This window comes from Hyalella azteca, unplaced genomic scaffold (assembly GCF_000764305.2).
Source record: "Hyalella azteca isolate HAZT.00-mixed unplaced genomic scaffold, Hazt_2.0.2 contig16338, whole genome shotgun sequence".
NCBI classification, from domain to species: Eukaryota; Metazoa; Arthropoda; class Malacostraca; order Amphipoda; family Hyalellidae; genus Hyalella; species Hyalella azteca.
Window position 1 is genome coordinate 227,714 of NW_025946162.1, and position 26,850 is coordinate 254,563.

The 26,850-nt window shown below is 40.1% G+C and overlaps 1 protein-coding gene and 1 long non-coding RNA gene across 2 annotated transcripts; both read right to left on the bottom strand.

Moving 5' to 3' along the window:
* Positions 1 to 407: 407 nt before the first annotated feature.
* LOC108673258 (neuronal acetylcholine receptor subunit alpha-5-like) lies at positions 408 to 4,841 on the bottom strand. The gene is made up of 7 exons (XM_018161059.2): positions 4,823 to 4,841; positions 4,287 to 4,396; positions 3,792 to 4,008; positions 2,893 to 3,091; positions 2,384 to 2,536; positions 1,356 to 1,528; positions 408 to 1,072 (listed from the first exon to the last, which is right to left on the bottom strand). Exons 1-7 carry the CDS (start codon positions 4,826 to 4,828, stop codon positions 842 to 844), a joined length of 1,089 nt encoding a protein of 362 aa, XP_018016548.1. The 5' UTR covers positions 4,829 to 4,841; the 3' UTR covers positions 408 to 841.
* On the bottom strand, positions 4,836 to 9,377 carry LOC108673259. Its single transcript, XR_001930969.2, has 3 exons — positions 9,254 to 9,377; positions 6,415 to 6,548; positions 4,836 to 4,867 (listed from the first exon to the last, which is right to left on the bottom strand). It is a non-coding gene; the product is annotated as an uncharacterized LOC108673259 (long non-coding RNA).
* Between the last annotated feature and the right edge of the window lie 17,473 nt (positions 9,378 to 26,850).

The following is a 26,850-nucleotide window of genomic DNA, read 5'->3' on the forward strand; positions in this document are numbered from 1 at the left end:
CTTTCTAGGCATTGTATAAAGCCGTGGAATACAGAAAATGAAAATGGAAATGGATTGTTAATGACGTATTCGCATCTTGCATTACATGGTCACTACCTTGCGCGCTGTAATTATCATCTTAAGCAAGTCGTAGAAATCTCGGATTAGATATTATATAAGCACCCCTCACGACATATAACTGCATCTTGTGGAACGGATAACTGCATCATGCACCTGGATGGAAAATTTAGGCCTCGCTTCTAATACATTTTTTTAATAGAATTTTGAGAACAATACTAAATTTCTGTGGTAATTTAACCGAATATTAGATTTATCGCAAGCCACTCCTCAAATAAAAGAAGCTCGATTTTAGGACTAGAAAAAAATATCCAGCTGAAAGCCGTATAATAAATTTTCAAATAGGCGATTCAATTTCAAAATTTTCAAATCAAATTTTCGTGAAATATTCCTGATTTGAGTTAGTCTTGAATTACATGAATATAATATCAATTTTATTAGCCATGTCTGCATGTAGGCAACCTGCTAGATTGCAGACTGCAAATCCATGTGGCCGACTGTAAGGTACTAACACTATTGCCTATCTGAAGCTTTGAAAAGACATCTGCTTTCGAGGTACGTCAATTTGGTGAACAGAGTGCCCTCATGAGAGGCTGCTACCCTGATGAGAGCCTCCTAATTAGGTGCTATATCTGGTGATCAAAATATCATGCGTCTAGAAACATCTGGTCGTGTTGGAGCGACAATGAATTCGCAACTTGAATGATACTATCCATTCATTGTCAAGTCGATGCCCGAACAAGTAGCATGCTATATGAACAATTATTTCAGAATTGCTCGTAATTTACGAGAATAACACACTTCTGTACGTGATCATGACTGCAGAAACAAACATGTAGTATATCACGAACAAGCAACACTGCAGTCTGGCAACCAGCGTCGGGCTGCTGGTTTTGACTTCATCGTCGCGTCGACGGTCATGGGGCAAGGCTCCCTCTGAAGACCGACGCACGGCCCCCACAGCGTCCAGAGAATATGACGCTTCAGCATCACGCTCATAATCCTCACTCGCAGTCTGGTTAATGGATAGAAAATATGATCGTGTTAAAGATATTCATCAATTCACTCAATTCGAACCCTTTACCGCTACTCTAGTGGCATTTTGGCGTTGGGACTGTGTTTGAGTTGAGATAGCGGTCAGTTTTCATTATTTTACCAAATATACCATAACATTTTTGAACATGTGGCTGTATTTGTAGTACAATACAACTACAAAACAACACCTGTAAACGCCGATATCAATTATTTTGAAGTAACTTCTGAATGCAAAACTTCTGAATGCAAAAAAATAACTATACCTTGCAACAAGGAATGCCGCAGCGGCGTCCGGCGTAGTTGCGGCGCAGCGGGCGCCGTATTCCCGGTACTGGAGCGAGCGCCGGCGTGGGGGGAGAGTGGGCTAACCGCACCATCACCACACTGAGAACCATCATCACCATCGTCACCACCACCTGGCCGCACGTCAGCGCCACTGACGCCAGACACAACACTCAGGGACTATGCATCAAGGCGTTCAGCTCCGATAGTCGTCTATGGAGTTTGTCAATTACGAATCGGTCCAATAACTACCCTCATAAATAAGATACATAACTCCTCTCTAAATTTATACTTAATACAGGAATTTTGAATTGAATAACGAGAAAAATTAGTAAAAAATTTCGTCAGCTATGCCTCTATGTATTTATGCACTACAAATCAATAAGAGACTGACTCATGACTGCCGCTGGAAAGCTATAGTATAATTATTTAAAACCATTCAGCTATTAAATAATTCTAGTTACGTTTTAATCTATTCCAATTACAAAATTTTGTATTTTTTATAGAAATGCTATGCTGGTATCGAAACAAGATTTTCATGGCGCGCCTATGAACAGACTTTATTTCTTTGATGTGAATGTGGGGATTGGGGGCTCACCCGGGATGGGGAGTGGGGGATGTGGATGGCGTTGGGGAGTGAAGGATGTGGGCGGCGGGGGACTCACCCAGGATGGGGATGTGTGAGGGGGAGTAGGCGATGTAGATGGTACTGGGGGACTCACCCAGGATTGGGGTGTGTGATGGGGAGTGGGGGATGTAGATGGCATCGGTGACTCACCCAGGATGGGGGTTGTATGAGGGGGAGTGGGCGATGTAGATGGCGTTGGAGGACTCACCCAAGATGGGGTTGTTCGAGGGGGAGTGGGGGATGTAGGTAGCGTTGGGGTGGCTCACCCAGGATGGGACTGTAAGATGGGGAGTGGGGGATATGGATGGCGTTGGGGGACTCACCCAGGATGAGGCTGTAAGAGGGGGAGGTGGGGGATGAAGATAGCTTTGAGTGACTCACCCAAGATGGGGGTGTGTGACGGGGAGTGGGGGATGAAGGCGGCAGTGTAGGCCAGGAAGTGTAGCTGCAGCAGGAGGCACAGGCCCCCCAGCAGCGCCTTCTCCAGCGCCCCCGGGGGCAGCACAAACACCACCCCCGTCACTAGACTCAGCGCTGTGATAATCGTACTATCACACTCAAGCTCAAAATTACTATGAGCAGAAATTCTACGAACAATGCTTAGTAAAATTACATTTTCGTCGTAATTCGATACGTAAACTCCTCATATATTGTGATTTTGGAAAAGCATTTTTTTAGAATTTCTGTTCATTATACTTTTCAGCTTGAGTGTGATAGCACTCGAGGTAATATAATACTTTAGGTAATTTTTTATTTTTATACATTTCCAAGTGTCTATAATTCAAGTTTATTGATCATCGGGAATTGAACGTTGTTACATGTGTATCAACTGTCACAGATAACGGGTTAATAATGTAACAACTAGGCAGATGGCACATATATTAACTCACCTACAAGCACGAATTGAAGAAGTCTTATATTCCACCCAGGCTGTCGCACGAGGTTCAACGTAAGGGTAACAGAAGGGTAACTGCTTGAATCGTTACCGTTACCCACGTAAGCCTGTTTCCTCACGCTCGAATCTATTACAGTCCATGAGACGTGGGACTCGCTTTCATCTTCACCGACGCGGTCTCTGATCATGTCTATCTGCACCGACCAGATCATAGGTTGTTAGACAGCTCGTCGTTATCATCCGAGTCAATATTCAATATCCTTATATAAACCTATACTTCAGCGAGGTTATCATAGTGTTCCAGATTAGGGTGTCGGGAGTTAAATCTAAAAAAATGTTCGATCTCGTTTTTCGGTAATGTATCGAACGTCCTAACATGACACTACATTTTTACTATTTCATCATAAAAGTGAATGCCAGGCACGGCATAACACGAGTGTGTCGGTAAATCTCGATGGATCTTGGTGCTGAGTTTGCAACATCTGCTTATGATGTTTCGTTTCCAAAAAGTTTCATACTTTCAACATTTATGTGGAAGGATGCAAGGTAATAGGAAATATTTATTTGTAATTAAATATTTGTAATTAGAAATACAGAAGGAACTACACGAGTCTTGGTGTAGTACTGTTTTTATATGCATTATAGCACTGTTAAATAACTACTTTATGTTGTTTAATACTATTCCTGCTGAAAATATTTAGCGTGCAAGGAAATTCATAGATATGATCTGACAGTAATATAATTCCAGCACTTAAATCCAATTTGCCTTCGAATCACTGCTTTATCTGAAATATCACTGTTTATCCTGGGTACCAGCAACATCGGTTATAGTGATTTCAGTAATACCGCTTAAATCGGTATGTCTGGAAAAACAATTATAGCGGTAATTCTCACCGAAACATATTCGTCAGCAAGGATCTCTATGGCGTCAGCGTCGTGCACCCAAGACCCGAAATTAGCGGCACAGTTGAGGGCATCGTGCGGCCACTCGGCCACGGCCGCAGCGAAGCAAGCAACCCTCACAGTTGCGGGGTACACGTGCGTCATTTGCCCGCTCGGGAGGGCGGTCAAGAGGACAGGTGGGACGGTTCCCGTGCTGGCCGCATCGAGACTGGTCGGTGGACGGTGGGAAATGGAATTTGAATATTTTTGAACCCTTGTCAGATTGTATAGGTACAATATTATTGTACATAAACTTGGTGCGACTATAACCTTGTTATATTATCTAGTCTGACTAGTGTTAAAACTTTTAGAGAACTGGTGAGTTTACAGAATGTACCTTAAAAGTGGTTGAGATTATGGGATAAATAACTAAAAAAATTCAGTAAGCCGTGAAATGTGATAATTTGTAAATTAAAAATGACTTTTGTAACTACTAGCAAGACGCACCCGTTAGTAAGGACGATGTCAGGATGCCAGACGCGTGTAGGGGCGAACGTGAGCTTGGGGACGAAGGTGGCGCTGAGGGCGCTGCGAGAGAGACGAGGGTCGACCCATCGCTAGGGAAGCTTTAGATTAGCGACAAGCTTTAGATTAACTATACCAATGTTTATTCCACTTGAGAGTTACTAGTTACTATATGTATTATGTACGCTATTTCATTCACTATGATTGCATGTAGGGAAATATTACAGTATGATGAATAGGTAGAAAAACAATCAAGTTTTTTATTATGTTGGAAAACAAAACAATATCTGGAGCGTGGTAAATATACAGGAAAATAGAGTATGCTGATAATGCAAGAAAATAATTGAGTGTGGTGGTCAAGTATATAGGAGCATAATTTATTGACGATTTATATTAATGCCCGACCGATTACTGAAATAATTTCGTGAGTTATTATCTTACAGTATGAAAAGGAATTTCTATTTCAGATTCAGTACTATTAGGACAAAACTGCAACTACGGCTCCATGAATTCCTCACCATCATTATCCATATATTTAATTCTATTTCCTCTTCGGACTCCACCTGAAAATAGAAACGGATAAAATTATATTAAATGTTGACTGTATTTTTATTTGTATTGTTGTTCCTGACAGTCGCTCCCGGGAATGAAGTTCTCATGACTAATCTATTTAAGAGGTGAAATCACCATGCACCCGCTCTCAAGACAAGTTTATAACTCTGAAAAAATCTTGAAATTGCAGATTTTGAATATGGTGGGTCGATCGTGGGAATAGGCAAAGTAAAATCTATAATTGAGATGTTGATTATTCAGCTAAATTACTTGGCATAAGCGTCATAAAAGTTAGTAGAAATTTCGATCGTGGCTTTATTTTATTTCGTTTCACTTTTGCATCGGTTTCCAGAACCCTGATCCACGGACCATCGAGCTGAAACCTGCCAATGTTCGTAAGTTTATTTCATTGTTGCAATAATCCTTTTTATGTGTGGCATCGTGCATTCGATCCGTAAATACACTTGGAGGAGAGGAGGAGGAATGTCATATCTCAAATGAGTTGCTTGGTTTCGGACCCATGAACTGTGACCGAGAAGCGTATTCGGCCGCGCCCTGACCGTTGCGACTCAATTGTACAAGTTGCGTTTTGCGTTAAATCCAGTTTTTCTTGATGACGCTTTGAGGATATAAATCGTGACCAGGAAAATGGAATCGTTCTAGACCCAGCTGAACTGTTGCGTTCGTACACGTGGCTTATTCGTTACATGAACAATGTCCAGTTCATTCTAAGTAAATGAGGCATGACAGCCAATTTAATAAATAATTTATCCTAATTTGTAACGCTGCGTTACCATTTTAAAACAGTCATAGATGCCGGTTTGTTCATGGTAGAATATATTTTATAACTGGGTGCTGTTCAGGTTAAATTTAGAATATCTTCATACAAATTGACTTAAGTCATACAGCAATGCCTTGAGTTTGCGCGAGCGCATTCGCAACATATCACTTCATCTCCCGCCTAACGAACATGACGAATCGTTCTCAAGCACGGAGTGTACCTATAAATCAGTTTTACTCAGCGCTGAAGTACGTTAATAATGATATTTTCGTACGGCAATATTACACACAAAAGATGCATTGGGTCTACATTTCGCTGTTTTTCATTCATATCCGGTAAGGTAAACTGTAAAGTGACTGGGAAGCACGATATTGCTCAGATGTCGCAGCCACAAATTTATAATTTACTATAAATACGGAGTACAAATTGGTTTTTCAGGAAATTCTCTTCATGAAATGCTCCCAAGTCAATAGAAAAATGCAGTGCAAGTTGCGCTCCGGCTTATATCCCACTGTTTTTTAAGTTAATACCGTGTTAGGCAGAGAAATAACACTTTCACGTCTTCATCGTTAGTGAGCAGCGTCATTGCATCAGCTTTCAGTAACCTGGTCAATTAACCGATATGATGACATTCACAACCGTGGTTGGGGCATCCTTTTCAACCTTCAAATCTGTCGATTTGAATAATTTGAGTTTTTTACAAAAAATATTAATATTTACGAACGTATTTATCATCTTCCAAATCTTCGTTTAAATCAAGTATCTGCACGAGCTCACCACTTTGAAGTCCCGTAGAGTGAACTTGATAGCGACGTAGGTGACATTGCTGGACGGGCGGCTGGAGGGGTCGTACGTTTTAAGAAGATGCTGGCGCAGGCGCTGCTCCAGAGTCTCCTGAGCCACAGCAACACCTGTATACAGAACGCCCACTTGTCATCCTAAATGAATACTAGTTGAATTATTACCTTATTGAATTATTATTCTATAGTATATAATTAAGTTAATTCCAGATACAATTATTATATTGAATTATTTTAGACATTCCACATTGTATGCAGAGTTGCCCATACCAACATTTCTTAACGGGCAATTGCAACGATATTCAACAAAGTTGAAAAAACTGATGAACGCTTTGCTCTATTAACCTTCTTTTAACAAGCTATTTATCAGAGAAAACAGGTACATACATCATCCCTAAAATGCTGCATGATAATCGAATACCAGTATCAACGAAACCGAAAATTTAGTTCCTAGTCACAAAGTATCCACGTAAGTTGAACCACTTTTCAAATTGCATGGCGGTTTTAAATTCATGAAAGTTTTGCCTCGGTTGCAAAAGACCGGGATGAATAAACATTTCTAAAAACAACCAAACGATACGCGAAGCGCCAATTTTACTTAAGTATTGCTCGAACTCGATATGTTTCCATAAACCCATCATTTTATTGACTGACGAGTCACTGATCAACGCGCTGCGACTAAGCCAGGCAGGTAGATTCGAACGCCGACAATTGAAACCGAGAGGCTTTCTCAATAAATTCCTAGATTCAATCATCGATATGCAGATGCCAATTGCATCCCACTCGTCCACTGAAGGTTTGTTTCTGCCGCTCTTTAATGGAGCTCAAGGTTAAATGTCCATTTCTTGCTGCATGATCCCTATCCTTGAAATGGATTCTATACAACAATTATCGGTGGAACGTCACCGGCCATGATGTGGCCGCTGGTGCAGCGTCTTATATGGTTTCCATAATGATTATTTATTCAAAGCTTACTAAAGTAAAGTTTATTAAAGTAATTTTTTTCAGTTCTGTCTTCTGTAGTCCTCGCGCCATAGTGATCCCGAGACCGCCCCTGCAAGCTACACTTCGCCGGCGTCGTGTGGACAATGCAAGCGTAGGCGACGACGATCGTTCCTGCTATTCAGTTCCACTATCATTGTTTAGGCATTCAAACGTCACGAGAAATTGGTAATGATATACTGCTAATAATGCTAATAACTGATACTAATATATAAATAATGTTGCTTCTAGTGTTGATGTGAGTGTTGGTGCTAGTGCCAGTGTTGACGCTAGTGCCAGTGTTGGTGCTAGTGTCAGTGTTGGTGCTAGTGCGAGTGTTGGTGCTAGTGCCAGTGTTGGTGCTAGTGCCAGTGTTGGTGCTAGTGCCAGTGTTGGTGCTAGTGTCAGTGTTGGTGCTAGTGCGAGTGTTTTCAGTGTTTTTGCTGAAGCCAGTTTTAGTGCTAGTGCCAGTGTTTGAGCAGGTACTAATGTTGATGCCAATAATAATGTTGGTGCTACTGCTGGAGATGGTACTATTGTTGGTGCTAGGGCCAGTGTTGATGCGACTGCTAGTATTGATTCTAGTGCTAGTATTGGTGTCCGTGCTAGGTATGAATATAAAGGAATGGTTTTCGAAAATACTTCTAAATCATTTTGTGATGCTGATCCAGTAGAAATCTCTGGTGATGGTAAAATATTTTTCAAAGCCACTATTACCCTGAATTAGTCCATGCTTCTTGTATTTCGCGCTATTACTTAATTTTTTTCTTAGTCTCGAACTCGTGTTTCGTGTCTAATTCCTTTTCCAGAGCAATGCTAATTAATCAATATATCCAATAAGTGTATCCCTTCATTTTCTAATTACTGTATCTTATCTAATTACTATATTCTATCTTGCAAAGCCCATCTATGGAGAGGCTCTGTGAATCCCATATTTACTCAATAGATTCCATAACAAAATTATTATTATTCCATAACAAAACAAATTATTCCATAACGCAAATCCTGCAGCCGACATCATTCAAACAGGGCTCATTTAATACATTTTCTGGAACTTCGCCAGCGCTCCACTGAATATAAAGGACCCACAGAATTTCCTTCACCGCTTCACCGATTTTCACATCAGCATGCAGTAATATAGGTGGCCAAATTTCGGCCAATACGTGGTCGCACATATTTTATCCGTGAGTTAAAATTGTGCTGCAGGCGCTGGAACTTAAAATTCTGCGCGAGTTTTGACAAGTGTTTGGCGAGTTGGCGAGAAAATAATTAGCGAAGTGTGAGGCGAAGTCTAATTGGTTGCCGAGACACGACAGCGGCGCGGCAGAGTTTTTCTCGCCAGGCGAACGTACAATAAATGACCGCCTTCAAATGGAGGCCTTAGGCACTATTAAGTTAAACTCAAGCGGCCGTGTTCTGCGAACAGTACGATAATATTTCTTATTCTTGTTCTTATTGGTACAAGGTTTGCCGATATGGATAGTTTGTGGTTATGGTGTTTGACCGGATCTGCAAAAGCTTACTTAATCTTGATAAAGTATTATTTATAATAATAGTACAACGAAAAGATTCATACAATAAATCCCACCAGCCAGCACGACGAGTTTCTCGAACCCTATTCATCTTAAATTATATTAAAAAGAAAGAGAACTCGGTACACTTCAAGTCAATAACTCATCGGCAACAACCGTGCCGGTCGTGTAGCACTTCTTAGGTTGCAGTTCCAATGTTAGATGGTAGATCAATTTGGAGTCTCGCCAGGGAACTTCTTGACATATGTCGTGGACACAGTAATGAGTAAGATTGAGAAAACAATGATGAACAAATATACTCACCGATTAAAATATGGAGCAAATGAACGACGTTGATTCTCATCCCGGTTTCATTGATAACTTATCTATCACTGAATTACTTGTTAGGCGCGTAAAGACATAAATCTGCTCTTTACTTTTTAATGAGCATGCTACTCTGGGGAAAAACAGAAATTCTTATTATTGCAATCTGCCGTATCTCTAAACACTTTATTTTTTAAAAAAAATTCAGTAACATTGAATGAGTAAACGCTAAAGTCCACTCAGTCTATACAACATTTACATGATAAGATTTTTAGTAATGATAGTTCCAGCCGGAATTGGTAAAGAAATTTTCTGAACAAATATAAACGGTGGATGGTAATGAAGCCAGCACGCAATTTGGAGAATGTTGAAAGCTTATGGAGCTGGACAAAAAAATGCACATAAAGTCGTAGTAGCACAGCGCCCCTCCGTCCGCAACACATTAAGAAATGAAGGCTTCATACTTCGAACGAGCCTGCAGAAGCCGTATGAAGGTCAATGTTTAATTGCTAGCAAGGCTTATTGATAGTATAGCATATATTTTGCTAACATCAGATTTAATCAAGGTGATCTTTCTTCGAATCTCTTATTGAACCTGTCTGCAGGTGATGATCATAGACCATTCAAATTTCCCTCAAATCTCGTATTTACAAAGCACAACACATTGTACCGGTGGATAAGAAAACTCATTGGTCTAATTGCTACTATCTCTGCCATTTTTATCGAAATTGGCGTACAATATCTAATGAATGACGCTCTGGACTTCTCTTTGCGTTCATTTTTGATTGATGATTTCGATTCAGAGTTGGCATAAAGATATTAGAAAATACCTTTCCAGATTTACTTAACTAAAAATTTGAAATTATATTTCATGTTAAGTATTGAGACTGGCTGAGAAGCCGGCCACAGTGGTCTACAGGAATCTTCAAGTCGCGAACGCGATGTTTCCAATTGTAAATCAAGCTCCTGCTTTACGAGTCCGTCATTGATACTCGCAAGCAAAATTTACAGCCCAGCTTAGCCTTTAATCAATACCCCGCTTTTCTAGCTCGGTCGAGTATCAAAGGCGCCGCATCGACGGCCGCCTTCCAACCAACCATTCAGTGTCCGCTTGAAAGCCAGGCTTCATTATCCATCTTTTGACAAGCAAGTCAGGATTTTATAGGACGGCCCCAGACTCGTCTTAAACGGCGCCAGCGCTACAATCCAGCGAAAGATTTCATTGCGTCAAAGGCGGCTGTAAATTGATATTTTCAACGGCATTACAACGAGGGAAGTTCTGGGGAATATTGGTCTTTTATGCCCGCCTCACGCCTCTTCTTAGGATAACGAGCGAGTCTCCCGAGGCAGGATATTTTTTTTCATCTCAGGTTAGTTGTAAGCAGCAGATACCTCCGAGATCTCATTTCGATATTGAGGGTGTGCAGTTGCACATGATCCTTAAAAAATTGATAATCTGTGGATAAATTCTTTATTACTCCTCATTCTAAAGCAGGACAATCTACTTAGTGAAATAGGAAGCAGTGCCTGAAGTGAAGTTAAGTGTACGGTACTGCTCAGATGAATTTCGACTACAGCTCATTGAAGTTGCAGTTGCATGCATGCTAATGAAGTTAAGTGTACTGCTCAGATGAATTTCGACTACAGATCATTGAAGTTGCAGTTGCTGCTCACTCGAATTACCTATTCATCCCCTTTATACCAAAACCTTATCGCATTTTTCTAATAAATGATTTTAGATATTGTTACTTTTCACTCTGTATTCTTTGTCTCAAATACTGATAAAAGATTCACCGCCACATCTGTGAGATGAAATGTGAACGTCGTCAAACAAGCACACAACTGAAAATTTTTAACTGCATTTCCAAAACAGCGCATTTTAAATTTCCGAAACGATTTATGCATTCTTAGTTTCGGCAGTCCTGTTGTTTTGAATGTCCTCGGGCTTGTGTATTCTTTGGGAAACCTCGTTCCTCAACCAGACACGCGGTTGAATTTTTTGCGAAATGTTTCATACTAAGATGACGCATCCGTAATTGAAATTACGTTTTTGCATTTTAAATTTACCCTCTTTGTGTGCCTAAAATCGCTTATAATTTTTCTACCGCTCTTCTTTGATCTTGAGCCGAGTCTGTGTTGACTCAACAGATTCACTTGTGCGAGGCGGCACCGTGCATGAGCAATAGAATTGACTCGTGTATTTCACCACTGCAGGAATTTCTTGTACAAATTCGCATCCGAGGATAAAATAGCAATTTCAGTCCAAGATTTACATTCTGTTCCGAAATTCATGGCCATGAAATTCTTCCTAGGAATCTTTCGTTCTAAATTCGTATATTATTCATGAATTTTAACATTTGGGCAAGAAAAATTAGTCCAAACATACAGCGGCATTACTTAATCGTAATTTCTATTCGTGAACATTAATGAGCGTTTATTTCCGAAAAATGACTATAATGCTTACTTGCTTCATAGGGTTACAATTCTTTATTTCAATAAAAAATTATTTGTAATGCGAAATTACTGTTTTCGTTTGAAAACGAACTCACTGCTGCGACTGAAAGGCATCGCTGTGTGATCAACGCGCCTTAAAGTTAGCCATTCTGCCCCCTTGATTTCCATGCTAATGAATCATGAAATAATTCCAATTTGCTTAACGTAAAAACTCATAATTATTCACCCTATTATGATTTCCACTCGTTTAAAAATAAACGTCTCCTATATATTACCTAACTCAACAATGTTCCTTTTATTTCTCAAGCAAATAAATTAATTATAAAAATTATTCGGTATGCAGCAGCTATATGAATTTTCGAGGTCACCGGCGTGTATATAAGAATATAATATAACATCGCAAGCATATAGTGCATGCTTATCAACACCGCAACTAGCTAAAATAATGCTAAACTATACTAGGAGGTAGACATTCAAATGCAGATCTCGCTATTATCCTAGCCGCTCATATGAATTGCGTGTCACATTAGCCCTTTCAAGGATACCGTTACAGCCAGGCTAGTAAGGCGCCGCCCGGAGCCTACATGATTCTTAATTTAAAAAATTTAGGTAATTCAGTTTTGCATGGCTTGCGTTACATGCGCCTTAGATTACGAAAAAACTTGGCTTTCTTCTGAATGAGTGTGGGTGTTCCTGCTTCATACAGGATTCAGTAAAATAGAAAATAGCTTTAACTTAGCTTCACATAAGCATTCTGACTCGAAAACATTACATTATTAAGTTTAGGCTAGAATTGCTTCAAAATGTCATGTTTAAATTATCTCTATTTATACTGTGTCGCGTTTTTACTCAAGAGATTATCTAAATAGCAGTCACTTGTAAACAACAGCGTAATCTACATTTGCACATTCCTTTTGAATATGTTCCTGCACCTTAGGAAAACTCATATTTCATGGAAAGCTCTTAAAGTTGATATGACCCAACTATATGACGTGCCCTCGGAGAACAGTGATTCTGTTACATGTATCATGGAGCTAAATCATTGTAAATTAGAGCACATGAATCCTATGGCACCTCATCTCTGTCGTGAAAGCGTCACAGATAATCGATCACATCCTTGCTCACTGTTCAACTCCACGGGCTATTGCAGTAAAATTTATGACCGTCTTTGTAGCTACGAAGAAAATGAAGAAAACAGCGCCCTTGCCTGTACCAGATTCTCAGTCTCACATTCAGGTTGTTCAATATATCCTGGTGCAGAAATATTAGAGGTGTTTGACGTCACTTTACGTGGCACCTTTTCGACTAGTTCACTATGATTGTGTCTGCTATAAAGGAAACAGAATTTTGAAGGAATGCAGTACTGTTATATATCAATTATAATAGCATAACACTTATTTGAGAGAGAAATATGCACGGTAGCCTGCCACGTGGTAGAGCAGAAGAGCCACTATTCGAGGCAGCGATGCTTCACATGCCTTGCCTTTAACTAGGTCATAATCTATACAACTCATCTGGTATGTGTATAACTGACCTATCTGGCAACCGTCTTCATATGTAGATGGTCCCTGAAGCGAAGTTCAAGAAGCACGTACCCACATAACTGTCCCGGTGAAGCAGAGTGTATTCAACTTCTAAACAAAGCCTCCGTTATACAGACACTTTATCTTACTGATCTTATATTTAAATATTTCATCATCAATAATTGGCATTGGAAGGCAATTTAAACCTCTGCAGATAGGCCAAGGTGGCATTTTTCTAAAAAGGGCGACATATCGGCTTCTGTAAGATGCCAGTTAAACACCCCGAATTTCCAAAGGAGAAAATTATAACAATTAAAAACAATTCCGGGACATTATTTTCCCAATTAAAACTGGGACAATTTTTTCGCTAGAATAAACATCAAATTTAGATCGTTTCAAAGTTTATTTACTGCAAACTCTTCGCACAGGAGTTTTTCATTTATGAATGCATCTGCGGCGGAATTTTAGGTAAATGTTTGGCTAGCAGTTACGCGTGACAGATGACGCTCATTTTAGCTGTCAAGAGTTGAGCGCGGTGAAGCTTTTCACCTAAACATACCTGACACGTAGCCTCACGTTGCTACATTTTGTTCTACATTTTTCGAATATAGATGACAATTTATATGAAAATATTTTCCTTCAATTCAATTTGTATAAAAAATGCTAAATTATCGATGCATATAATTCTTAGCGAGTCCTCGTTTAAATTAGCCAAACTGGTAAAGAAATTTTTCGATTTGAAGTAGACATTTTTGCTAGAGTTATTCTAATTTTGGTGCAGGAGTCACGCTCTACATGTACTTCCTCCTCATTAAATCTCCGGAGCCCCTTTTGTTGTGAGAGCCTCGTCCGTATTAATTTTTATCGTGTATGCGGATCCCCTTTGTTGTGCCAAAATCATCCGTATTCCTGCTCATTACGGAGCCCGTTTTGTTGTGGGAGATTTCTCCGTATTCCTGCTCATTAAACATACGGAGCTTGTTTTGTTGTGGGAGCCTCGTCCGTATTCCTGCTCATCAAACATACGGAGCATGTTTTGTTATGCGAGCCTCGTCCGTATTCCTGCTCATCAAACATACGGAGCTTGTTTTGTTATGCGAGCCTCGTCCGTATTCCTGCTCATCAAACATACGGAGCTTGTTTTGTTATGCGAACCTCGTCCGTATTCCTGATCATCAAACATAGGGAGGTTATCCTCCTAAGCGAGTGCGCAGGGAGTCGTGCTCGCTGCCTGCAGTTCTTTCATCTGATATGATGGCCACGCAAACAAAATAACACTATCTCAAAGTCTGCTGAATATTTCATACCTATCGTCAGTCTTTGCTCGTTATTGCAATAAAGACAAGAAAATATCACCAATGCAGAGGTTTCGTGCGCTTTAAAGGCTCTTTGTTTGACTCTCATGCAGGAGCTGAGATTTAACCCACGCAGAAGCATCCAACATTAAAAAACATCCGCGAATTACGTTCGGCCGATTGATCACCAGCCATCCCAAATCATCCGCCGGCTTTGTACACATGGAAAATGCTATCATGATTGGAAGAGGTTTTTATAAAAGCTTCTTTTTCTCGCGTTCGTGAGGAGATAATCGCCTGATAGAGTTTTAGATAAGGTGAGGTGATGTCATGCGCGTATCACCGCTTCAGCAGACCTCGGTAATTTGCCTGCAAATTCCTTAACTTTCTGGTGAGCCTCCAACTTTACTTATTTCCATGGCTGGTTTCTTGCACAGAACTTTTTTATGAGCGAAGAATGCAACAAGCCTCCTGGATGCGATTTGCTCGGTGCGTTATAAAGCATTGAAATAAAATATTTAACATCCATGGTAGATGATGTTTGGTATGATTGTGATTCGTATATAAAAGTTTGCCCCGAAATACTTAAAAGGGGTACATTGCTTGTGAATATTTCCTCTAACAAAAAATGTTTGAAATTTATAATCTATCTTTACGAGCGTTGCTGACTCCAAATTGCGTACAGGTGAAATGAGGTCTTCATTAAGCCACCAAGGATGTCTGTGTAAAAGCGTATTGCATAGAAATGGCTTGTGTAATGGCGTATGGCATAGAAATGGCTCATGCATGCGTGCAGAAGAAAATGTTTTGCGCAGGTAAAGACCACCGAAGAAGAGACTTACTGTGACTGCTGGATGGTTTTGAAATCTATTTCTGAAATGAAGACTTAATTATGCAGGCGATTATCCAAGTGAGAGAAATAGGCACATCAGTGGCGCTTAGACCCGAGAATATTCATCAAGGTGAAGCCTTGATGAACGCATATATTATCTGTTCTGTACTACCTTATTTAAAATCACAGCTCTGTTATTTTCGGCCTGTAGACGCCAATGCTCGGCTTGTGATGACCCAACTCTAATTAAACTTGAGTGTTCCTCGTTGCGGCAGCGAACGCATAATTTAGTGAAACTGAAGTAGTCATTATTAATTAAAAGTGGAATTGCAGCCGCCAATGATTACCCGTTGATGATTTTCTAGCAGTTTCCAAACTCCGACCCTAGGCCCTAAATGGTGAACTCATAACAGCTGCTGGCCACCCATGCCATGGCGGCCCAGTTCAATCTATTCTTAAAATATTTTTTTGCGGACGTTGAGGCTGGAACCCCATGTTGAATTCTTGCCACAGAATTATCGATGACCAGTAACCTGTGGATGTGGTGTATGGATGACCTCTACTGTTTCACTTGAAATTCGATTGAAGAGATAGATTAAATTCTTCCGATAGATCCGATTGATAGAAGTCGGAAGCATTTAAGGCCGCAGACTTCTAAGCTCGAGTTTGTTTGTATTGTTACCAACAGATGCCCGTCTGCGCGGTCTCCATGAGAGTGACCCGCCATGTCTGTGATAGTGCCAACTCTAGAAACTTATGAGTAGATTATCTGCAGCCAGTTACTTTAATTACTCTAGAAACTTTTCGGTAGATTATCTGCAGCCAGTTACTTCACTCTAGAAACTTATCGGTAGATTATCTGCAGCCAGTTACTTTACTCAAGAAACTTATCGGTAGATTATCTGCAGCCAGTTACTTCACTCTAGAAACTTATCAGCAGATTATCTGCAGCCAGTTACTTCACTCTAGAAACTTATCAGCAGATTATCTGCAGCCAGTTATTTCACTCTAGAAACATATCGGTAGATTATCTGCCGCCAGTTACTTCACTCTAGAAACTTGTCGGTTGATGATCTGCAGCCAGTTACTGGGATACTGAACGCATTTAATCATTAAAACAGTGATCAATTTAAGTGACTCGTAAATTAAATGATTCCTCATGATTCAAATGTGTTTCAGAAACGTTTACATAGATGCTACCTCCTACCTTAACTCGTAATTACAGGCTATTTATAGACAACAGCTCATCGGAGGTTTTGGTGGTCCTGCAAACCGCCGACACGATTTTCTTAAAAGCTGTGCCACCGGTTATCAATTACTATACTGTATAATTATACCCCAGTGACTGTTATGACCGAACTTCGGTCAGCCGGCCAACGATATACCGTCGCACGCCACGGCCTCCTGGTCGGCAGAACTCGGCGCTCGTCCTGCACTCTTAATTAAGAGTTGAGTAACTTTGAGAAATGTACAGTCATAATAAAGTATGCGATGTAGCTATATATAGTGTGGAGTAACTTTGAGAAATATACAGTCATAATAAAGTATGCGATGTAGCTATATATAGTGTGGAGTAACTTTGAGAAATATACAGTCATAATAAAGTATGCGACGTAGCTATATATATGGTGAAGTAACTTTGAGAAATATACAGTCATAATAAAGTATGCGATGTAGCTATATATAGTGTGGAGTAACTTTGAGAAATATACAGTCATAATAAAGTATGCGATGTAGCTATATAGTATGAAGTAACTTTAGGTAGAATACACTCCTAATTAGTTATTCGGTTTAGCTACTTCATACGAAGTTACTTTTAAGTATTGTACCCTTTCTATGATATGCTCTGCATAGCTATTTCGTGTAAATTTTCTTTAAAAATTTTATATTGCCTATAAAATATGCGGTGTAGCTATTTAAATTGGAGTAACCTCAGGTATTTTACACTCCTAATGAAGTATATGATAAAGCTATTTTCAAGCTTCTCAAATCACATCTGGATTATTGGAGGCCACTTATTAGCCGTGCCATATTCGGGATCAAATGCCCAGCACGGCAACATATTGGCGCATCCGCTCAATAGAAAGCCGTACGATTTCCTGAAAATTATCGCCGTTTTTCAGGCGGCCAATAGGTGGCCATCACGACCTGTCGTCGAATCCTAATGAGGTGAATATTAATGGTGAGTTACTGCTCTTAAGGTGGTGATGAATGTTCTGGTCGAGGAACAGAGGAGTTCTGTTGGGCGCAATAGAAGACTTAGGGTTTGATTTTGCAATTAAAGCGCCTATACGACAACAGCGAATGGAGCACACGTTTGTGCCGTGTACCTAATTCACGGCATGGAGCGCATGTTTGAGCCGTGTAATTCACGGCATGGAGCACACGTTTGTGCCGTGTAATTCACGGCATGGAGCGCATGATTGTGCCGTGTAATTCACGGCATGGAGCGCATGATTGTACCGTGTAATTCACGGCATGGAGCGCATGATTGTGCCGTGTAATTCACGGCATGAAGCGCATGATTGTGCCGTGTAATTCACGGCATGAAGCGCATGATTGTGCCGTGTAATTCACGGCATGGAGCGCATGATTGTGCCGTGTAATTCACGGCATGGAGCGCATGATTGTGCCGTGTAATTCACGGCATGAAGCGCCTAATTGTGCCGTATAATTCACGGCATGGAGGGCATGATTGTGCCGTGTAATTCCCGGCATGAAGCGCCTAATTGTGCCGTATAATTCACGGCATGGAGCGCATGACTGTACCGTAATATGCACGCTCAATTGGAATGTTTATGCAAGTGTTAGCGTTTGAATCTTTTGATTTGGTGATTCGTTGCAGTTCTTCTCAAAGCTTAATATATATTATATATTATCAGTCTATTTAATTTTGGAACATTTTGTTTGGTTTACACTATTTTTTAGAATTAGTTTCTGTATTTCTGCTATTCAGCTCTCATGTGTGAGCTGAAACTTCATTTACTAACACGAGAACAACATTTGATCAAAAAGTTTTGAAGACTTCCTGCCTGATTGTCCTGAACAAGTTTTTTAGTCTCTAGTTATACCAGTCAACCGAGCTCCGGTTATACCATTCAACCGAGCTTCAGTTATACCAGTCAACCGAGCTCCAGTTATACCAGTCAACCGAGCTCTAGTTATACCAGCCAACCGAGCTCTAGTTATACCAGCCAAACGAGCTCTAGTTATACCAGTCGTGATAGCGCATGCTGATTATGATCCATGCATGCAATGGTCTATAGAGCTCCCCAACATTGTGATTAAAAACAGCCTCTTCATGCAGAAGGTTGCAGCCAGTGAGAGTGTTGTTGGCATGGCAGGTTAATTTACAGGCATGTCCTTATATGTGCAATAATTCCTAAAGCTATATCAGGTTCACAATATTGAAATGTCGGGTTGGAGATTAATTATGTTAGGAGTCACTATTGTTTAGTTTAGCTTTGTACAACAATGATTTATTTAAAGCGCTCAGATACAGCATATTTCATTGATATCAAATTCAAATTTTAACCGCTATATTAATACTGAAACACGAATAACCAATAATCATACTCGAGACTGTGGAGCACAAAGACCTAGTTTCAGTCATGCTATTTGGAAGACTCGATTAAATTCCTGACGATGTTGCATTCTGTTATTTTCAGGCATTTCGGGCTCTAGGGAAATATTTCGAATTCGACCGGCATTCGAGTGTTGATCTCAATTGGGAATAGCATTAATGCAGATTTGGGATCGCATAAACGATGAGGACGCATTATCTGTCGGGCTGAAGAGCATGCGAGATGAGGTCATCAGAGAACCGATCTCGTACATTCCTTTGTATTGTTTACAGGTTTGCTCCTATTCAAAATATAGACTCAAAACGTCGACCATTCGCTATGAATGTCTAATATTAAACTCAAAGGGAAATACATTCGAGATCAAAATGCACATGCGTTCAAAATGTACAGGGAAAACACTTGACCCCTTACTGCTAGATATATTTACAATTTAGGTACGAATATAATTAGAAGCAGCGAACGGGATAGCATAGTCTGAAATGAGTGACCGATGAAGTTATTAAATATTTGGAAACCAAGTAAAAACAACCGAATTAATAATTCGATCGCTGCTTATTTCTGACTTCGCTACGTCGTAGCCCAAAAACAGTTGACCGCCGAGAGGACTCGCATTTCGTTGAAAAATTATGCCGAGAACCTTTGATACCTTCTTGTACAGTTTTCCTACTACCTCTCCATATAAAATTTTGCTTAACGATATAAATTCATGACATCACTTCCAATAGATGAAGAATGTTTCGAATACTCTGTTAAAAATTTCCAGCCCACTTGGAAGCAAAATTTAAGAAAAGTGTATTTGCCAGAGCTTATTTGCAAATTGGCTTATGGCTTATAATAATGAGTTCACCCAAACCGCGAAAAATCCTCAAAAAGTTGCGTGGTTTGAAAAATAATTGCGTGGTGTGGGTTACTGTATGCTTATGACTATCATTATTGACTTGAAAACTTCTGAACAAGATTAACAGATCAAATTTGCGCCTACGAAAGCTGTTGAGGTGAATCAAATTTGCGAAGTTAAGCGCCTTCAATCCTTGAAAAATGCGGCTTGCTAAATTGAGCTGCGACTCGTGTTGCCGTGTTTAGAAAATATCGTGGCTGGCATTAATTAACTCTTAAGCGAGCGCTGCATTTTATCGATAAATATATGATCTTCGGTTTCTTAACGTGCAGATTGCGATATTGATAGTAACTTCGCTGGCTTGAGTGGCTGGGATAAGCCATTCTGCATGGAAAGCAATGCGCTTCGTTTGGATATCCTGAAAATTTGCGAAATCCGAGAAATGATGTAAGCACTATTCAAATCAGAGTTTATTATCAGGTGAGAAAATCGTGCCCTTTTCTACGGAGAATAAAAACTGCACGGCTTTGTTAGAGGGAGACTTTTTAAAGCAGCAATTACTGCGGAAATTGCAAGTGGAAATTGCCTAATTGTTCGGCCAGTAATGACTGCCGAGGCACTAATTGTGCTTGCTGCGTTGAAGGCAATAGTCCGCCATGACAGCTCGAATTTTAATACCGCCTAATTATAGTGAAGTAACAGGATTTTCCACCGTCTAACATTTGAGTACGTTAAGCGAATAACTTTTATCAGTGTAGGATGAAAAAGATCCACCCGAAAAGATTGTTCGCGCCGTCAAAATCCATTTAGAAATTTGAAGGTTATAATGCATTCGTAGAGAACATGTGTGCATGTGATGGCGCAAAATAAGTCTTATTTCAAATGCCCTCACACCATGTACCTGAGAACATGTGTGCATGTGATGGCACAAAATAAGTCTTATTTCAAATGCCCTCACACCAGGCGCCGGAGAACATGTGTGCATATGATGACACAAAATAAGAAGTATTTCAAATGCCCTCTCACCAGGCGCCGGAGAACATGTGTGCATATGATGACACAAACTAAGTCTTATTTCAAATGCCCTCACACCAGGCGCCGGAGAACATGTGTGCATGTGATGACACAAACTAAGTCTTATTTCAAATGCCCTCTCACCAGGCGCCGGAGAACATGTGTGCATGTGATGGCGCAATATAAGTCTTATTTCAAATGCCCTCCCACCAGGCGCCGGAGAACATGTGTGCATGTGATAGTAGGAACGTGGTGTATGCGAACTAATCTTGATTTCCTCTGATTGTGTCGGACGCAGCGGCAGCTACAAACTGCCTCCCGACATGCGACCGCGGCGCCCGCATTCCGTCTTCCTCTGCACACACGCTCGCATACGGTCACTCTTCTGGAGCAGTTTATTTAATAGTATATAAGTTGAACTTTAATTTGTTAATCTACTGTACCCGAAAGATCCGCAATTAATCCTGGATGATTTCATCAATTAATTCATTTAATCACTTTTATCGACGTTATTATTTTCATGTATTATTTATTTATTTCTGTGAGACAATGCATTTATTTATGTTTGATGGAGTTGTTCCTCCATTCAGGAAGATATCGACAGTACATATATTTTGAAATTCATCCATTATTAACAACCTTCAATTCATATATGTATATATGCACAGGGATTCAATAATTAATATATACATCATATTACTCTTTCATTCGTTCATGTACTTGTATCAGTCACGCCGGCTAAAATGCTTTGGCATTATACGAGAATTTTGAACATTTCTTATTGCAGTCAATCGCGCTACGAGGGTTCAATCCTTTAAAGTTTTTTAACACTAAATATAATTTCATATAAATAATGTGAAAACGCGCTCAACTCAAAGAAACGTTTAAGGAACCATGTGTTTATACCTACTCTTGTTTCAAAATGAGACTCGAGCGCCACGTTTCGAGGCATATCAAAGCCGTCCAGGATTTTATGTGAGAATAATTACAAAGGAGTTTTATAGAGCGGCTCTGCACAGCGACCAGTTCGTTGGCACTAACAAGATGTTCTTCAGTAGTGGTGGTGCTGCTTTCTATTGTGTGTAGGCAGACAATGATCATACTTTATAGTCAAGATATGAGATTTTTTTGTATCATTTGTGTACTAGACCTAATGTTTCATTAGAAATCATTTTAAAATTTAACAACACTTGCTCAGTTCATACTAAAGTTCAGAATTGTCGGAAAATTCTGACATTCGTGTAGTAGTTTGTGTTGTTATACTCAAGTAATAAATGGTCTGAGAAGCGATGCAGATTTCGCCCATATGTGGGTCATCCGACCTAGTTTGGCCCCGGAAAAAGGCGTACCAGAGCTACATCGAAAAGTGCCACTATTTGGACAATGTGTGACTCATCCATTTCATTGAGTCATATTTGGTTTAGTACTTTAACCGTGGTATCTTAAACTGGGCTTCCAACTTCTATCATTTAATGAATTTAACTAATGAAGACATACGTATTTAATTCAGAACATTTTTCGTTAGATACTAACGTAAAAGTAACATTTGAAGTAGCACGTAGTTTCCGGTAGCTCATTCACTCTATATAGCCAGTCACTTCAATTTTTTCAAGTTCAAACTTTTTATCCTCATAATCAATGTTTTGCAATTAACACGTTGAGTGCAGGGTCTTTTTTACGGTCAAATTACGTAATTTAGTTTTTTCAATTGCGTTTGACGAAAAAAAAAATTCTGATAGCAGGACTACCTCATTAAATTTAAAAATGTACAGAAAAAGGAAAATTTAATTTTTACACCTGATCCAACAAATTGACTAGTATATTTTGAATTATAGACCTTTTTATCCGCGGACTTGGCCGTTTTTAGGCCATCTGCCAGCGCTGGTGTGTCGTGCTGCATTAACGTGTTAAAGCAAGAAGTTCGATTATTTGTCTTTTGATTTCATGAAAAGTTTATGATGCCCTTTGTTGTGCTTGAGTTTATTGTACAACTTTCGCTAAATAATTAGGCGTCATTCTCAGACATTTCCTTCTCTGTAAATTACAATATAACATTCGTATTATTAGATCATTATAACATTATTATAACATTATATATAACATATTAAAACATTCGTATTATTTGTTTAAATTAAATCTGAACTACGCCTTCGCTTTACTTCAAATTTCATCCAAATTTACCGCAAAGTCCATAGTAAAGCCTGTATTTCACCTTTGCACAATAGCTTCATGGGAATCTTATCTTTGCATCCCATAAACTTCCTTCTTTATTTATCCTGAAATCCATCCCCGGATTAAACTTTCATTCCATCCTTGGTTAAGCGAAGCTTCATAAATTCGCTAATTTGATTAATAATTCTTTACCCTCATCCCATCATTTTTTGATCGCTGACACCTCCTTGCCTCCACTTTGCCTCCAAACCTTTATTACTTTGCCTCCATCCCCCAATCCCTGCCCCATACTCTAGCCCCTGCCTCCATGCCCCAACCCCTGCCCCATACTCTAGCCCCTGCCTCCATGCCCCAACCCCTGCCCCATACTTCAGCCCCTGCCTCCATGTCCTTCCCCTACTCGACGCCCTAACCCATACCTCCATGCCCTAACCCCTACCTCCATGCCCCAACCCCTGCCTCCATGACCCAACCCCTGCCCCATACTCTAGCCCCTTCCTCCATGTCCTAACCCTGCCTCCTTAATTGCCCCAACCCCAGAAGGGGGACTTCTGACGGGTGTCTGTGCTCGTCAGAAGTCCTACGGGATTTCGCGTTCCTAGGGGGATTGTTCCTGAGTGCCCCACCATTGAGCTCGCGGTGTCTGACTGTAGGTCTCAGTTGTGGGGTTAAGTTATTATGTAGGCAGGATTCCTTACATTTCCCTTCTCTGTCTCTCTCGTGCGGGCGGCCGACGTCCCGTGTAAGCGACCTCTTGTTCGAGTGTCTTCGTTTCTGTTGCTTTTCACCTGTCCCTCCTTGTCACTTCGTTTCTTTGAGATGCTAACGCTGCTTCTTTCGAGCCAGTTTCAGCGGGCTGGACATCTGAGACCTTCCGCCCCTTGTGGGTGATGAATAATTGAGACCTTCCACCTCTATGGTGATGTTCATCTTGACTTTCGGTACGAGATAGCTAAATAGCTGAAGCGCTAGTAAACATTTGACCACTAAACTAACTACCTAACCATACCCTAGCCCCTGCCTCCATGTCCTAACCCTGCCTCCATGCCCTAACCCCTACCTCAATACCCTAACGCCCGCCTTCATGCCCCAACCCCTGCCTCCATGCCCTCACCCTGCCTCCATGCCCTCACCCATACCTCCATGCTTTACACCTACCTCAACGCCCTAACCCCCACCTCCTTACACACGTCAGTCACAATCGGTCACTGTGAGTCGCGACTTCTGCCGCCACCCACGCACAGCTTCGCAGGCTTTTTATCGCACTGCCAGCCTCTCGATTAGAAACGAACGCAACAAATCCTACGGTCCATTGCCTCTGATAATTACTGCCTGTGGCACTGCCATATTGGACGTGTTGTCGGCGGCCAGTGAGTGGCCATCTGTAATTGTCTGCGGTGTATACCCCATTATAGACTGAAGGCGCCATGTTGTTACTTTAGTAATGACACTATAAATGCGCCGGGTATTTCATGCCCATTTAAAAATTGAAATATGATTCTGGTTCTAGGCTTCGGTAATTGAGTACCACTGATGACCCGCCCCTAATTTTCATCAGGGTGCTGCTTGTATAAAGCCATTTATCGTACTCGTTTGCAAAGATGCAAAGCGGAGGCGTTCATACAACGAGCCGTTAAACAAATTGGCCGACATGCAAGAAAAAGTATGATTGATTCGTGATCTTTGAGCCAATAAACGTAACACAAGGTTGCGCTGTCGCTGCCTGCAGGTGGACTGGTGAGGGCTCATGCGACTGGAAACCTTTCGTATCGAGGGAAGAACGGCACACGTTTGTGGGAAATTTATAAGTGAAATTATCGTTTTCAAATTTCACTGAATAATCATTAAATATGATTAGTATAAGATTTATTACTTTCCCAGTGAGAAAAATATTTCTAATTTTCTCTGAATGTGTAATTTATGTACATTATGGCAGGCATGCAAATATTTTCACGGAATAATGCAAAGTAAATTTATTATATTTTCATTGAAAACTTTACTACTTGTGCATTCATTTCAATTTCATCGAACAAATTTGGATATAAAATAACACGCAATCCTCTGGACACGAGTTTCTTGTAAATTCGTGTAATGTTTTCTGTGAAAATGTAAGTGATTACGTTCATAATTGCTTTATGCTGTACGAAATTTACAAGTGTATCAAAAGCTCAAGAAAAATTATTAACCCTCTACCGCCAGACAAACATGAGTTACCGGAGCAATATTGTCACAATTAAGCTTACTTCCCAAGTATAATACGTTCTAGTGAGCACAAAAGGACTTGCACTGATGGTTGCAGCCACGTACTATAACTTTAAAATTTTCTCTGTTGCGTACAAACGTCCTCAGGTTGCTACACTCAATAGTTTACGTATAATTTGCCGCCACGTACGACAACTTTAAAATTTTCTCTGTTGCGTACAAACGTCCTCAGGTTGCTACACTCAATAGTTTACGTTTAATTTGAAAGTTATGTTTATACGTAAACTATTATATTAGAAAGTTATATTGAAAGTTATGTTTCCGGAGAGTGACATACGGCGGTAGAGGGTTAAATACAATGTTGGCAGTCGCTAATTTGTTGCCTTGATCAAAGGCTCAAAATCAAGCCAATGCAAGACATTAATTATCTATGATTTACGGAGGGGACACAATAATGTTCGTTCTCTTTATCTAAATAAAAACTGAATTAGTATCTTTGATACCAATCCACTTTTTCCTCCGTTAAGATTACAGTCTGACGTTCTGCTCATGCATCACGACAGTAGCAATTCTGTTTAAACGTGAATTCAATACTCGTGAAGATGTAAGGGAGCCGAAGGTGGGGCTAAATTTAATATCGCTCCTCCTCCTATGATCTCGGCATAAGACATTCGTCCTTTACCTTAATGAGAAATTTGTACACGTGTTCCAATGTTATTCCTATAATTTTTCAGAATTGTTCGTATTCAGCAGGAGTGAATACGAAAAACTTATAATTAATGATGACGTCTTCTATGTCGAAAAATTACACCTGCTTCTTATTTATATTTATCGTTCTAAGTGCAGCTACAATAAACCTGCCAGGTATTCTTGCACTTCAACAAGAAATCGATTTCGATGCCAAGCAAACCTGCAGCGATTTAATTCAATCTCGAGACACGTAGTAAATACGTTACTCTTTTTAACGAAATTAAGTGAATAATTTTTCAGTATTTTGTTGCTTCATTATGTTAAAAATTTAGATATCATGAAGCATTATATCTCAGCTTCCTGCGTACCACCGGACCCAGGCATTATTATCATTGTTCATAAAAGTCTGTAGTTGATCTTGATATTTTAGCAATTTTTAATATTCGCTCAACTGCCACGTGGAGGCTTTCAATATAGTTTTAATAAAATTATTAGGTGTGTGAATACTGAATTCCTGCAGCGCCAAGACAATTTTAAATGCATGTTGAACAATTCAAACGAATTAATCAATTATTAATAGTGTGTTTTTTAATATCAAAACAATTTCCAGAGTTTGTTGAATTTCATTTCTCTTTCAAATATCTCCCGTACGTTAGGGACCTTCAGTATCATGCATTTTATATTAAATGAATAGAGAGCAAAGAATCTTCTATTCATACTGAAGCAAAAAGAAATACAAATACCATGGTCAGTCGGAAATGATTTATTTGGATCTACGTCATTCGGAGCTATCAAGTCACAGGCTCGTTAGGCAGGATAAGAGCCTTTTTCTCGTGATGGAAAAGCTTTTTCCGAGACGTACCAAGTGCCATAGAGGACACGCGTTCTGTCGCTGCATCCTGTAGAGTCCAAGCTATTTCACTTTAATTGGACTCCCATTCAACCCTGGATTTTGAAAATTTCCTATATAAATTCAGAGCCCTGCCATAAGCC

Excerpts from the sequence above, each read along its gene's own strand:
- LOC108673258 (XM_018161059.2), bottom strand. Across the intron at positions 3,092-3,791 it reads TTGCTGACGAATATGTTTCG|ATAGACATGATCAGAGACCG; the intron begins GTGAGAATTACC and ends TGGTCGGTGCAG. Across the intron at positions 2,537-2,892 it reads TCTTCAATTCGTGCTTGTAG|CGCTGAGTCTAGTGACGGGG; the intron begins GTGAGTTAATAT and ends CGATTATCACAG.